Here is a 14324-nt window from a genome sequence, read left to right as displayed (position 1 = left end):
TAGTGAGACTTGTTTCAAAATAAAAACTAAGAACAATGCCAAGACTATGGCATTAATGTAATCCTTGCTTAGCTTGTAAAAGGCCCTTAAAAATTAACAAATAAACCAAACGTGCTCTCTCTGTTCAAGGGAGCATTCTAGATCCATTGGAATGCTGGATATAGTGGAGCATCTACTTATATGTAGCTAGAAAAGAAAAAAAAGCTCAGATTTACTAACATCTAATATACACGTTGAAGCTAATATCCTTGAACTTGGTATCCAAGAGGTCAGCAATAAAGCTATCAGTATTAGGGAACTGATATATATCTCACACAAAGTTTTTGAGACAGTTAAAAATGTTTCTCATTGCCACAACATAGTCTCAAATTTATTTTTAAGTACTTTTGATATAATTGGTGAATACAATAGACATACACATAATTTTTAAAATATCACTTGTATTTATTCATGTGCATAAGTAGAGACCAGAGGACAAATTAAATTACAAGAATTGGTTCTCTCCATATACCAGTCATCTGGAAGCAAGTGCCTTTACCCACTGAGCCATCTGGCCAGTCCAAGAATTTAAAAATAAGTATACTTATATTGGAGATATATACCCGGAATTTCTTTCTTGTATTTCCAGAAAAGTGAGATAGTAAAATCTAACATCTCACTTCAATTTCAGCCTACCTGTTTTTCTAGCCTTCACCTTTTCTTTTTAAAAGAATTTCAGAGAGAGAGAGAGAGAGAGAGAGAGAGAGAGAGAGAGAGAGAGAGAGACGCACATGGCAGCCATAAATTAACCTTTTTTTTTTCTTCTTCTTCTGTGGAACACAAACTAACACTGTGTCATTCTACCAGGGCCTAAAATTCATCAGTGGAAAGCACACCAATTATTTCACTTTATTCAGTGTCTTTGGATATAGAAGAACTCTTCCAGGTCTATAATAATAAATTACTACTTTACCTACTTATACAGCAGGCTGGCTCCAACAAGCTGGGCCATGGATTTCCTTCCATGAATGCTTTCTTCTTTAAAGAATCTTTTTTTTTTTTTAAGTTTAAAATGAAAGTAGCACAATGATTCTATTGTATCCTTGGGGGTCTTATAATTCAGCAGGAAAGGCAGATCCAGAGAGATGTAGTTTCAATATAATCATACAGTAAGAGATGCTTACCAATGAAGAGGGTACTTGGAAGGGCATGATAGACTTGCCCAGAGAACAAGGTGCTGAAATAGGACCTGGAAAGTGATGCAGAAATCGGGTCACCTAGTTCATCAGATTTTTTAAAAATCTGTTTTACTGAAACCTCGCCATGATCATTTGCTCTAAGGAAGACAGTTTTAATTGTATGTGTTGTATGGATATGTTCCATGGTCTTCAAACTGCAGTATGAGAAAGGGTCCCCTTGGTAATATATTAAATTATAGGTTCTGATTTATTCAGAGAATGCCTGGCCTAGGCCTTTGTGGTTTTCAGAAAGCACTTGAGTGACTCTGTGTCTGGTAGGAATTGTACTTTGAGGTACATTGTCAACTTCTTTCTATAGTGTAGCATAAGAAGAAGGGGCTGAGAAACCACCTTGACCTGGGCCCAGGTGGGATGCTCTTTGGGGATATGTAGAATCAACAAGGCCTTGAGGAAGCCAAATGGACAGTGAGGATGCTGGAAAGGAATCGTATGTTCTGGACTGCAAATATGGAGAGAATTTTGAAAAATCAGCAGCGAGAACTTGGGTGTATTTCATAATTTTCCTATGGCCTTTCTTAAACTTCAACAGAGAATTTAACAGAAATATAGAGCGTTTTTATCTACCTTCAGGAACCAATAGTCATTCAACAAAAAATTAAAAAAATATTTTTGGAGGTCTAGGGCAGTGGATGTTTTTGAAATAGGATGCATTTTAAACTTTAGGATAATGTAAAACCATATAGAACTGCACTTCTGATTCTGAGGTAATAAAACCATCTAGAATCGAGGATATGGGAAACTATTCCATGTGTGGAATAAATTAACTTTATAACCACTGTGAGGAAAAAGGCATTTTTTCCTTAAATGCCCCTTTTAAGTTCTGTCAAACTTGTCCCCCAGTTTTTAACATTTTAGAATTTGAAAGCCCTTGAAGGATTTTTCTAAGATGCTGCACATTTTGCTCTGTGATAAATAACAACCCGAAAGAGGTGGATAAATCACGACCATTCAAAGGCCCCGAACTTCAATGTTCATCATTTCAGCTTTCCTTCTCAGTCAGCCCGATTCAGGCCCGTTACCAAGGATCGAATTGGTTGGCTTGAGTTTCTGGGTTTTTTTGCCATTTGCTGACCAGCGTCTGCTCCAAGTTTTAATGATCTTCAAGCCAGGCAGACAAATACACCAGTACCCCGGAAGCAGTGGGCCTGGAGAGTCTATCCAATCAATCAACAAAATAAGTTTTCATTGTAGCAGGACTGCCATAAATAGGCTGGTGCAGTCAGTCAGGCTGCTTCCTTTCATTCTTGTCTGTCTCGGTCAACTCTGCTTCTGCCATCCCTATGAGTCCAAAATTTTTGTTTTAGTCACCAATGGGCAAGACCTCCCCTGCTCATCTAGATGTTTGGAAGATATACTTTCTCCAACAGCTCAGTGGAAGCTGAGTGTGTGGGGGGCGGGCAATGCTGTTCTTACTGCAATTTATAACTTGTTTTTAGTCCGTCTGAGACCCCTGCTCCCCACTGACTGACGCTCAATGGTTCTGCTGATGTCTGCTTTCTTGCAGGTGATTCGTAAGGGCTGGCTGACCGTCAGCAACATTGGGATCATGAAAGGAGGCTCGAAGGGCTACTGGTTCGTCCTCACTGCAGAAAGCTTGTGCTGGTATAAAGATGATGAGGTAAGCCATGGAGAGCGACAGTTCCCTCAAGTGTTTCTAATGTAAAATTAACTGATGTCATTGTGATGCACAGTACCTCTTCTGCAGTGAGCTCTGTCTGTAAAGGTTGTTCTAAAGAAGCCTTGCTTTTCTTTCTTTTTTTTTTTTCTTACGGATCTTTAGTTTTACAATGTTCCCATTGAATTTCCTTTCCTGCTTATTTCTTTCATATAGTCCCATGTTGCTGGCCCAGAGAAGTGAATTTATGGGTCAGGAATTGGAAACCGCCTTCCTTGTGTTAATATTAAGACACTGGTACAACAGAAGCAATGCTCATTAAATAATGTGTTAAAAAGACGTAAGGTACTAGAAATGAAATGGCTAAGGCACTGCTGTGAGTGAGGTGGTGTGGAATTGATGGCTGCAGCATCCGCCTCCAATGAAAGGCTTAGAGAACGGTGGGCTTGCTGCTCTTCATGCTAGTACCAGGTCATTACACACATTTTCTTCTTTGAGAACTTGAGATCTCTGTAAAAACACAAATGATGATAATTGTGGCATTCTGGCTCATGTTCAACGTTAATAATGTCACCCTGCGACGTACTACTTATTGTAAATCTGAGTGAGAGCTGTAAAAGCACAGAAAAGTCACATTAGTTTTAGAGAGCCATTAAGCTGCTATAAATTCTTCAAGCTCGATTCAGGGGGACATGGATTGAAATTGAGCTCTGTTTTGGAAATTGTAATAGCTGTGTTCTGACCAGTGAAGTCATTGGTATTTGTAACACAGCACACAAATGTTATATAAGAACGACCTTTGATAGACGGACCATGAGCAGGTGAGATCATCCCAGTCTTATTGGCTGCAAAAGACATGTGTGTCAGAGTTCAAAGCCCGTCCTCCTGTAGTCTGACAGTTTGTGAAAGCATCAGAAGATGCCTTTGACACTTCTTGGAAGGAAAGGTTTGTGGCTCAGAGTTCTTTTCATTTCTCTGTGTCTTCTATGTGACAATGTGTTGAAAAATTTGGGATGATGGGTTGATTCCCATTAAAGAGTCTGTGATAAGGAAACTCAAATTCTACAGAAATATTAGAACACATATGCTATTCAAAACATTATTTTCAAATTTTCATGTCACCAACCTCTGTGAAAAGTGATATTGGTTATTTTGGTGGTTTGAATAAGAATGGCCCCCACAGGCTAATCTATTTGAATGTTTAGTCACCAGGGAGTGGCACTATTTGAAAGGATGAGAAGAATTGGGAGGTGTGGCCTTACTGGAGTAGGTGTGGCCTTGTTGGAGGAAATGTGTCACTGGGGGTGAGCTTTGAGGTTTCAAAAGGTCATTCAGGCTCAGGCTCAGGCTTGCTCTCCCAGACTATAAATCAGGATATAGCTCTCAGCTACTGCTCCAGTGCCTGCCTGCATTCTGCCATACTCCCCGTCATGATGATAATGGACTAAACCTCTGAAACTGTAAGCCAGCCCCCAATTAAATGCTTTCTTTATAAGAGTTGCCTTGGTCATGGTGTCTTTTCACAGTAATAGAACAGGGACTAAGAGAGGTGTTTTAAGAATCTGAGTATTAGCGACAGTTTCTCTCCTGTGACTGGTGAGGCATCCTGTCATTCAGTGGGAAACTCTAGTTTAAAGATCATGGCATAAGCTCCAAGACACTCCCCTGCATGTAAAAGAGAGTAAATACCTTCTTCGCTGCTTAGTTACACTGTAGACACATTTCCCCCTGAATATTTAGATGTTCATTTTCATATATTTACATACATTATCAGTCTTCACACCTTTCCCAGAAACACAAGGGGAAGCAGAAGGTTTTCCTTAGGAGTCATCCTAGTGGCAGCCAGTGTTTGCTGCATGTTAACAGACTGGCCCACATTAGAACTTGGGGAAAGGTACTCTTACTATTCATATTTGGAGATGGGAACACTAAAACTAGCAAACATCGCCTCCATCATCAATGCAAACCACTGTTTTGGAAAGTTGTTTCAACATAGTTTGGTTTATCTTATAAAAGCCACATCATGTCCATCATCAGGTAACCAGCTTCCAAAGGTCACAAGAGAGTTGGTAGCAAGGTAGAAATTAGAATCCAGGATGCTGGGCTCTGAAAGTCCCAAAGGTACTCAGGGTTGTCAAAGTCCACCTTACCTCACAAAGGATTCACCAGGGTAATTTTCAAGTGACTTGGAGTTGACCTGTTTCCAGTTGTGGCTGCCATATGCCCCTGAGAGATTTAGGGAGCCATTGCTTGTGTGGGGTAGCTGTAGGGCTGGCTCTCTGGCTGCTGTGTCAATCCTGGAAGGGTAGTGAGGCATCTGATGCTCTGGGGAGGGAAGGAAGAAACCTTGAGAGCCCAGGGAGTCACATCATTGGACTCGCCTTCTTCACCTCTAAGGACTCAAGACCACTACAAAAACCGCTGCAGCTGATGCTCTCTCAAGAATGCTCGATTTCCACAAATAGGAAATAAACATGTGCATCAATATTGTCTGTGTCCAGTGGACAATTTACTAAAGGTGTATGTAGAAGGACATTGAAGAAGAATGTGAATGGCCTTTCAAACAAAGGCTCACTTTTCTCCTTTTAGAGCATACCAAAAAAGAGGAAAGGACAAACAAGCTTGCTGTTATATGTAACCAGCAACCAAGTAGATGCATAGTATAATGTCAAGTACCCAGTGCTCTGGAGAGAATGAAACAGAGCAAGGATGGAGAAGATGTCAGGGACCAGCCTTTAGAATCAGAAAAACATCATATTGGAGTAGAGACAGGAGTGATAAGCTGTGGAGAAGAATTAGTTGAATAGCAATCCAGTAGAGGGCATGATAAATGCAAAAGTCTCAGAGCTGGAAACTGCCAGGAAGCTTGTGACCAAGAATGTAGGTATAGTGAGGGACAAAGATGCTAGGGGGCTAGGGGCTTGATCAGTCACCCCAATTATTTGAATTTTATTCCAAGGATAACTGAACGCCTCTAAAGCACTCTGACATGGTGAGACATGATCAGGTTTATGGTTTAGAGGATCTCTGTGGAGCTGTGTGTGATAGTCATGGTACTCTTGAAAGGTAGAGGTGGGTGGTGTGGGAGTCTGTGGGAGTCCAGCTCTGACTTGCTCCCACCTATTGAAGGGTTCTTGAGTGGAAGAGAGAGGAATTAAGAAATACCAGGTAGAGAAACAGAGAAACGGGATAGCTTCAGTAGGGTCCTGGGTCAATACCCAGTCGCCCATAGCTTTATTAAAAAGGGCTTTTTATAATATATCAAGGGAAGAGACAAAAAATCTCCCCCTTGCAAGATCAGAGCACACCATCCAGCCAAGTGGAGACCCTTCCAAATACCTGATAAACACGTCCCTGGCCAAATCATCTTATACAGTCCTGCTGGGTAAAGCAAGCTCAGATTCTCTGACCCTGAGTAATCTGGGCTCCCACCGGGTGGCAAGAATAGAAAGGAGACCAGCTAGGGAGCCATAGCAGACCAAGGTCAGAGATGGTGATGACTTACCCTGGTGAGTGGGGAACACTGCTCGTTCAAATAGAGAGGCTGCACACAACCCACTTTAGACATGGGCTGCTGTTACTCGTTCAGAATTCTGCCCAGAAAAATGATGGGAAGATTTCATATTAGGAATGCCTGACTCAAGGATGGTGACCATCTCCAAGCTGTTGGCCTTGGTGGAGCAGAGCCCTCTCTAGCACCCTTTGTTCTCACCCTACTACTTCCTTGGCAGCCACCACTGTCCTTCTCTACCCTGCTCCATTGACATCCCTGACTATAACTGCCTTCCTCTGAAGGCCATTTCTGAATGTGCAGTCAGGGCAAAAGAGAGGAGATAGCACTGGTCCTTGCTCTCTGAGAAAGAATAAACAAGTGGTAGGGTCTGTTGGGAGCTGGAGTAGGAAGAAAGCTAAGAGACTGGGTTCACGCAGGAAGTATGAGGAGTGTGGGGCTGCACAACACACCACGGGTGTATAAATCTGCACGACACTCATCTGTGAGCATCACTGTTATAAATGAGGCTTAGGCTCCAAAGGGGCCTGCTGCCATTGTTCAACTACAGGTTGACAACCTTTAAAACAATCTCCCACATCTAGAATGTGCCTGTGTGAAAATAAGGTATAGTTCTACCTTAACTGTGGAGCTAATTTGTTGAGTGGAGTGCTTAGACTGCGCCTACATGTACACCAGCACTGACATACTGTGGAAACCCGATTCAGAAAAAAATTATTATTAATTATTATTATTATTATTTTGTCAAAGAACTGTGACAAGGGAAAGATCCTTGAATTAGCTGTAGATTCATTAATTTGTTTAATGATAATTTATATTAAATTTCAAACAGGTGCGTGGTACCACGCGTTCTTATCACCATCTTTCTTTCTTTTGTAATCAGGCAAGTGTGTGTTTTCTTTACCACCTAAATGACCACGTAATGAATAGATTGCATCCTGTGAATATATACGGTGTACATAACATATATTTATTTACATATAAACCTGTTTTCAACAGGTTTCTAGTAAAGACAGATGGCTTAAGAAATATACCCATGGTTAAGGAACAGGTTCAAGGCTGTTTTTCAGGATGACACTAAGGGAACAGATGGTTGTGTAGATCTGGTGTTGTGAATAGGCCTGGACTGGGGGTGTGGGGGTTTTTGCGCCGACTGTACTGGGTCAAGCCATTCCGCTCTTCTCCACCTCAGCCTTCTAACTGAGCAGAGGGACCATCGCTGATCCAACTGCTTCAAAGGGATTTCACAGGGCCTTCATGAATCATATGTGAGCAAGGGTCCTTGCTACCATACTAGTGTGTTTATTCATGCTACTGAAAGTATCACTACAGTCTCACTGAATATGTAATGTCATTCTTTGGCTAACACATCATCTGCTTCCCAGTTCGTTTTGATTATTTCATGTCATGACACCAGGTATATGGGATCTGGGTTTTCTTAATGAAGAATGGCAAGGCTCAGGTAATAAAAGGAAACTTGCATCCCGTTTGTTCAGTGAGACTTTCCATTGTAACACAAATCTTAAATGGTCTTATTAATAATAATAATAATAATAATAATAATAATAATAAAACCCAGTGCCAGCTATTGGGGTAAATTCTGAAAGATCAGAGAGACAGAACAAGCCACAGCTAACCTCACCTTGCCAACTTCTCAGCTGATCCTGTTTCCTCAGACTAGAAGCCCCTGAGTCCTCATCTGAATGGATCTCAGCTGAACTGCTGCTAAAAGCCTAAAAGCTTAAAAGCCTCTAGTTTCTGGTCCTCAGGCCTTATATACCTTTCTGCTTTCTGCCATCACTTCCTGGGAGTAAAGGTGTGTGTCACCATGGCTGTTTCCAGTGCGGCATTGAACTCACAGAGATCTGGATGGATCTCTGCCCCCCGAGTGATAGAGTTAAAGGGGTGTGTGTGTGTGTGTGTGTGTGTGTGTGTGTGTGTGTGTGTGTGCCACCATTTTCTGGCCTCTATGTTTATCTAGTGGCTGTTCTGTCCTCTGACCCCAGATAAGTTTATTAGAGTACACAACATATTGGGGGATACAATATCACCACATTCCATGTGGCCCCCCTCTAGCCTAAAGGTCCTCCTATGTCTTAACCAAGAATTAGAAATGATATTATCAAACTGGGTCATTTCCAAGCTGTCATGGCAAGTTCATGATAATTGAAGTGATGATTTTAAGTTATAGTTAGCATGATTGTAGAAGTTTTGTTCTCAGCAGTTTTCTATTTTCTCCCTACTCAGAACAGATACACACACCCTGTTCTTGAGTTTCATTGAATGCATGAGCCCCCACCCCAAGAATCCACTGATAGTTTTGAACCTGTACTCTAACAGTACAATACAGCAATGGTACACTCATGGCATACACATGCCGCTGATAGAAAGGTTCCAGGCAACATAACATCACCATCTTATCTTCATGGAGTTATTCTAAAGTAGTGTTACAGTTGACAGAGTTTATCCACTTAGTGATATTTTATTCTCTGACATTACTCCCAGGCTGGAGTTCTGTGCACTGTGAAAGGACAAAGTCCATCTTTCAGAGTTCCACGGTTTCTAAGTCATTCCTAGAGAATTTCCTCAGGTCTTGAACTTCTAGATCATGTAGAAGAACCCCAGACCTGAAATTTCCTATGCGCATCGTCATGCACACGTTTTTATTAGTTGTTTACAGCCTGTCTTCCCTGTGTCCCACTGCTAGTGTGTGCATGGCAAGGCCTGCAGGGTTAATTGCAGCTACTTATTAGGGTGAGGTCAGAGCTCAGATGTGAAGATTTGTGATCTGAGATGATTAGCACATAGTTCTTTGACTTCTATTAAAAGAGTAACATAAGGTTGGTTATGTTATTTATCTTTGTGGAATACTCTCAGGAGAAATACAGTATTTCAAACAATGTTATGCAGAGCATTCTATGCCCCCCTCTACAGCAGGTTTACCAGTGGACACCCCATTTTGGTGTGCCTTTGGTAGCTTTAGCTTCTTGTGGTCCATCCCCAAAGCAGCACACTAGCTTCTGTCTTTCTCTTTACCTGGTTATTTTTCCCTTTAATGGTGTCAATCTGGAATATCCCATTTGAAATTCTTCATATGTATTATGAGCATATATACTCTATATTATGTATCTTTATATTATATATATTTATATGTCAACACTAGTCCAGTCAAAATGGTCAAAATGTTTGACAAAATCAAATACCAAGTGGCTTCCAGAGAAGAAGACACTCCAAAGTTATGTTGGTAATGGTAAAACAAAGCTCCTATTGTTGTCATACCTGCTGAACATCCGGCTTGCTCTCCTTTTCTGGAGTTTTCTAATGATCATTACCATCATTATGAGTACCATTGTGGAGTACTTGCAGTGTTCCAGGGAAAGACTGAGGGAGTGCTTTATCTCACTCCCCACATTAGAGACTTAAGAGAACAGGGACTTAGTTAGTTGTGACGTGTTAGTGTCACGTCCTTCTGCACCTGACCACTTCCCAACAAGTATAAATTTGGAAGTCTTGTTATATGTGAGTCATTGCTCTGGTCACTCAGGATAAAATGATTAACAAAGAGTCCATGGTGTCTGCCCTTTTGAGGGACAGTCTGAATAAAGAAAACATATAAACAAACTAGAAAGCTTACCCAGTACTGATTAGAGTCTATGAAAAGTCAAGCCAGTGATGTGTTTGATATAAACAGTGTCTGAGGTAAAGCAGTCACAGGATGCAGGGTCTTTAAGTTAAGTGATCAGAAAAAGCCATGCTGGTGTCCTGGGGCATAGTTGGGCCAGAGTGATTGATATAAAAGAAAAGGTAACTCTAGAAATGAAAGACTTCAATTTCACAGTAAAAGGAGCCTTTCAAGTTTTTGAACTAGAGGTCACATGATTAAACAATTTTTAAATATATATATGTATATATATACATACATATATATATATATATAGAGAGAGAGAGAGAGAGACAGACAGACAGACAGACAGAGACAGAGACAGAGCGACAGACAGAGAGAGCACTTTGGGTCTCTTGGGAAGAACTGATTGGAAGAGAACAAAATTGGACTGGGGGGGGGGTTAGAAAGTTGTTTCCATGATTGCATGAGAGGCCATGGCATCCTAGGCTGGCCCGAATTGGTGGAAATTGGTAGACAGGATCTAAGTGATGTTTCAGATAGAAGGTGCAGGGCAGCTCGACACTTAAGGACGGTGAGCACTGTGCACCCAGGGGCTGCTGTTTTGTTCACTTGATGCTGCCAACAGTTCCAACAATGGAAAGAGCAGGTAAAATACTGATTAATGAAGGTCTGAGACAGTGAGTGAGTCACTAGTTACAGGGGAATTTCATCATGTGATAGGATTATCAAGGGTCAAAGGGAATTATTGAATTAGAGAATTTTGTTAGTTTTCATAATTGGTTAGTGGGTTTTGGTCTCCTGACTATATAAACATGGCTTCCTGGACTTGAGATCATTTGAACAAAAACAGTTTCTCATGATTAGTTTTCACATATAAATTCTTGGGGGAATTTAGTCAAGATAAGAGAATATAACAAAAATTAAGTAAAAAAATTAGTTCTGAGAACTTTATACTAGTATTCTAATGACAGACTTCCTTTAAAAATGTTTCTAGGGTATATATTTTAAGAGAAAGGGATAATTTGATTCAAGGAAAAAAATTTCACTTTTCTTAATATCAACAAGAAAGGGGTAAACATAATGTACATCTGAATTTTGTAAGTCTTCCCAGAGTTAAACTAACCAAAGAGAAGCAACTGCTCATTCACACACGAGGCTGGTTGCCAGTACTTATTCTACATCTGGCCCAGCATATAGATTGACATGGCGATGGAAAGTTGAGTCAGGGGACAGAGCATTTCCAGCAGAAATGTACTAACCTTGCTTGACTGAAGGAAATCTAAATCTGCATTGAGACAGGACATTCTTTGGACTCTTAAGAAATTACAGGCCTCATTTTTGTGGGCTGAAATGTTTGGAGAGCTTGATAAGGAGATTATACAATTCCCTTATAGGGATATTTACTTAGCGTCACTTTTATTGTTTGGGTCTAACAGATGACAAATAGAACGTTGAAACTAGGAAGGAAAGTGACAGCTGTAGGCCTGGCTGTTCAAAGTCAGGAGACCAAAGACCCAGGGATCTGCAGCCCTTTGCCTTCTCACTTACACTTTCTAGATTGTGCAGAGCCGCGCAGCTGGAGGAGCAGGTCCCCTGTGATGGAGGAGGCCAGCCTCTGCCCCCTGAACACTCTGCATAACTCCTTGTCAAAATCGTTTACTTAGCTCGAACTTGGGTATTTTTATTTTTAGAAGTCCAAATAAATATCAAACACCACCTTATATAACTTAAAAGTCTTCAACTTCTTAGTTGTATTTTTTTCCCACGTATAGATAGTAACTTATATTGTGCTTTTTAATATGAGCTTGATTATTTCCACATTCTGGTATTATCCGAAGATTTATGATTTAGGAAATAAAATAAGTGTTATTTAATAAACTATAATGGCCAGTGCTATTTCAAATTTATTAAAAATACATTTTAACTACAAACCCACTCCTACTATTTGTTGTTTCCAAAGGCAAATTCTGGAACATCCACATTCTTTATATTACCCTTTCCCCAGAAGAAAAAAAACTCAAGCGTGCCTTGTTTTATAAATTTAAAATGTATATAAAACAGTCAAGACTTTTGAAAGCAGGTCAGAAATGTTTTTTAGGGTAACTTTTTATTTATGGAAAAACTATTTGAAACATTATCCTGAAGTGCCTCACTTTGGAATATCACTGTTAACCCCCAGTTCCTTCATGTTCCAACCGGGACCCTGTGCCACCCTGAGTAGGGTACATTCCTGTCCTGGAAGGGCACAAAAGAATAATTGCTCAGGAGAACTCTTATAGTGCCTACTGCATTTTGCCTAATGCATTTAAAGTTGGGTGGGACTATGCAAATTGCTCCAGGAACAGTTTATACTTCCTGTTTATACTTGACATTTTGTGGAGTATCATTCAACATTCTACTGGGTGGTCATGGGAGTTTCCTCTAAGGCAAAAACCCCTGTAATTTCTTCATGAGTCTTGTAGAGGAGAAACAGATTTTTTAATACAAGATGTATTTTTGTGAGTCCAGGTTATTTACATACAAGACATTTAACTTTGTTCATATTTTCATGTCATAGTTTTGCCCATGACTCAGGTTTATTTTTCTCTCTTAAAGAAGGCATAGTGTTGGGTTTAAAATAAATACCATAAAATTTAGAAAATTTGGAAACTGTAGGCTCCTAACCTTAAGGTTAAATCTTACATTTTAAAAATGGAATGCCTGAATGAAAAACAGTTTGCTTGAGATGTTTAATTATTCTGATCATTACAAAATGGTTTTGGGGTAGCCTCAGGTTACAATATTAAAGCTTGATTAAATATAAGAAAAAGTTAAAAGTAAAATATTGAAAGGTAAAATGCTTTTAGTAAAGCAGGTCAGAGTAGAAGAATTTTCTAAATTTCCCCGTCTCCCTGCATTTTATCCTTATGTGTTTGAAATGGTCATATACAAAGCCAGCCCTGATCACTTCTCCAGTTCACATCAGTACATGGAGTTTGATATTTCCTCAAAAGTTAGGGCAAAATATGTCATGCAGGCCTAGCAACAACTCCCTTTGTCCTTTTAAAAATATCAACTTGCCTGAATATCTCACGAGTGTGAAGGTTTACATGAATGGAAGCGTGGATTCCAAACAAATCGGTCAGCCCTATATATTTCATCCCTGTGACTGTAGCACAAACTCTTTCTTAGTTAAGCCATAACATGATAACTAATCTGTGCATGTCATGGCACCTGGAAATACTGATGCTTCAATATCCTTATCAAAAGAAGACAAACAATTATTTGAATATGTGTGAAAAATCACTTGGAAATATTTTAAAATACATTTTACACAGTCCAGACTGGCGATTTCTTAACTTAAAATACTTGATCCTCCAGAATATATTGTTACTCTTTTTTATATCCTCTCTCTCTCTCTCTCTCTCTCTCTCTCTCTCTCTCTCTCTCTCTCTCACTCTCTCTCGCTCTCTCTCTGAGTGTGTGTATGTGTGTGTCTCCTGACTTTACCTCTCATCTCCCCCGTACCTCATTTAAAAGTAATAGTATATAAAACAATCAGTTACAGATGAGAACTGGCAGAATAATTTATTCCTGGACAAACATCAAACTAAAGTTAAATGGTTTTGTTGAATTGACTTTTATATTATCAATTTTGGGAGGCGGCAAAGACGTATATAGTAAATGTCAAGGATGTGACACCAGGAAAAGAGGACTATGTAAACACAGGAGCATTTTCAGAAATGGGTTTTATTATGTTTCATAGGCACCACTCACTTTATTTTGGGTGGGTTTTAATATGCGAATCAAAACGAAAAGGTTACACACGAGTTTGTAATAAGCAACAGTTTAAACCCCAGGCCCCCACCCCTCACTGTGGCTGCAGCTCTTGGTGGAGATGCTATGGTGTGAGGGCTGCTCTTTTTCAATGGCTGGTTGTCATTCAGGCTGGGTTGTCATGTGACTGCCTGTCTGTGCCTGCTGTACAGGTGAGCGGATGTTCTGCACAGCAAGTGTAGACAGGCAGACACATGACAACTCTGTCCAGCCAGGCCCTTGAGTCCTTCAGGTTTCCTTTGCTCATGGACAGACACAATCAGCCTGTTTTCCAGATTTGGGTGATTTGGGGGGTAAGGGGAAAGGAAAAAAAACACACAATAGAATTAAACATTAAAACATTATGGAGCTAAAAAGCAGTTAGACATTTGACTTTATTCAGAAAATATCCTCATACATTTGATCCAAATGCGCTAACAGGGATGATTGTCAAAGACAGAAAGACATGATTTTAAGGGAAAAAGTTAACATAATTGTTTTTTTTTTAATCCAGTTCCTATTGTTACTGGCCCTCATGCA

General features: G+C 40.1%; 1 protein-coding gene across 7 annotated transcripts in view; it reads left to right on the top strand.

Moving 5' to 3' along the window:
• The window catches only part of Dnm3 (dynamin 3), a 498900-nt gene that overhangs the window by 254116 nt on the left and 230460 nt on the right, over positions 1-14324 (top strand). For all 7 annotated transcript variants that reach the window (XM_052737388.1, XM_052737385.1, XM_052737384.1 and 4 more), the window contains one exon: positions 2743-2856. In XM_052737388.1, coding sequence (XP_052593348.1) covers positions 2743-2856 — 114 coding nt within the window. The remainder of the gene's footprint in view (positions 1-2742; positions 2857-14324) is intronic.

This window comes from Peromyscus californicus, unplaced genomic scaffold, assembly GCF_007827085.1.
Source record: "Peromyscus californicus insignis strain IS unplaced genomic scaffold, ASM782708v3 Scaffold_14__1_contigs__length_90479793_seg_2, whole genome shotgun sequence".
Taxonomy (NCBI): Eukaryota; Metazoa; Chordata; class Mammalia; order Rodentia; family Cricetidae; genus Peromyscus; species Peromyscus californicus.
Note: the sequence above shows the minus strand (reverse complement) of the source record. Positions and strands in the feature narration are given on the sequence as shown.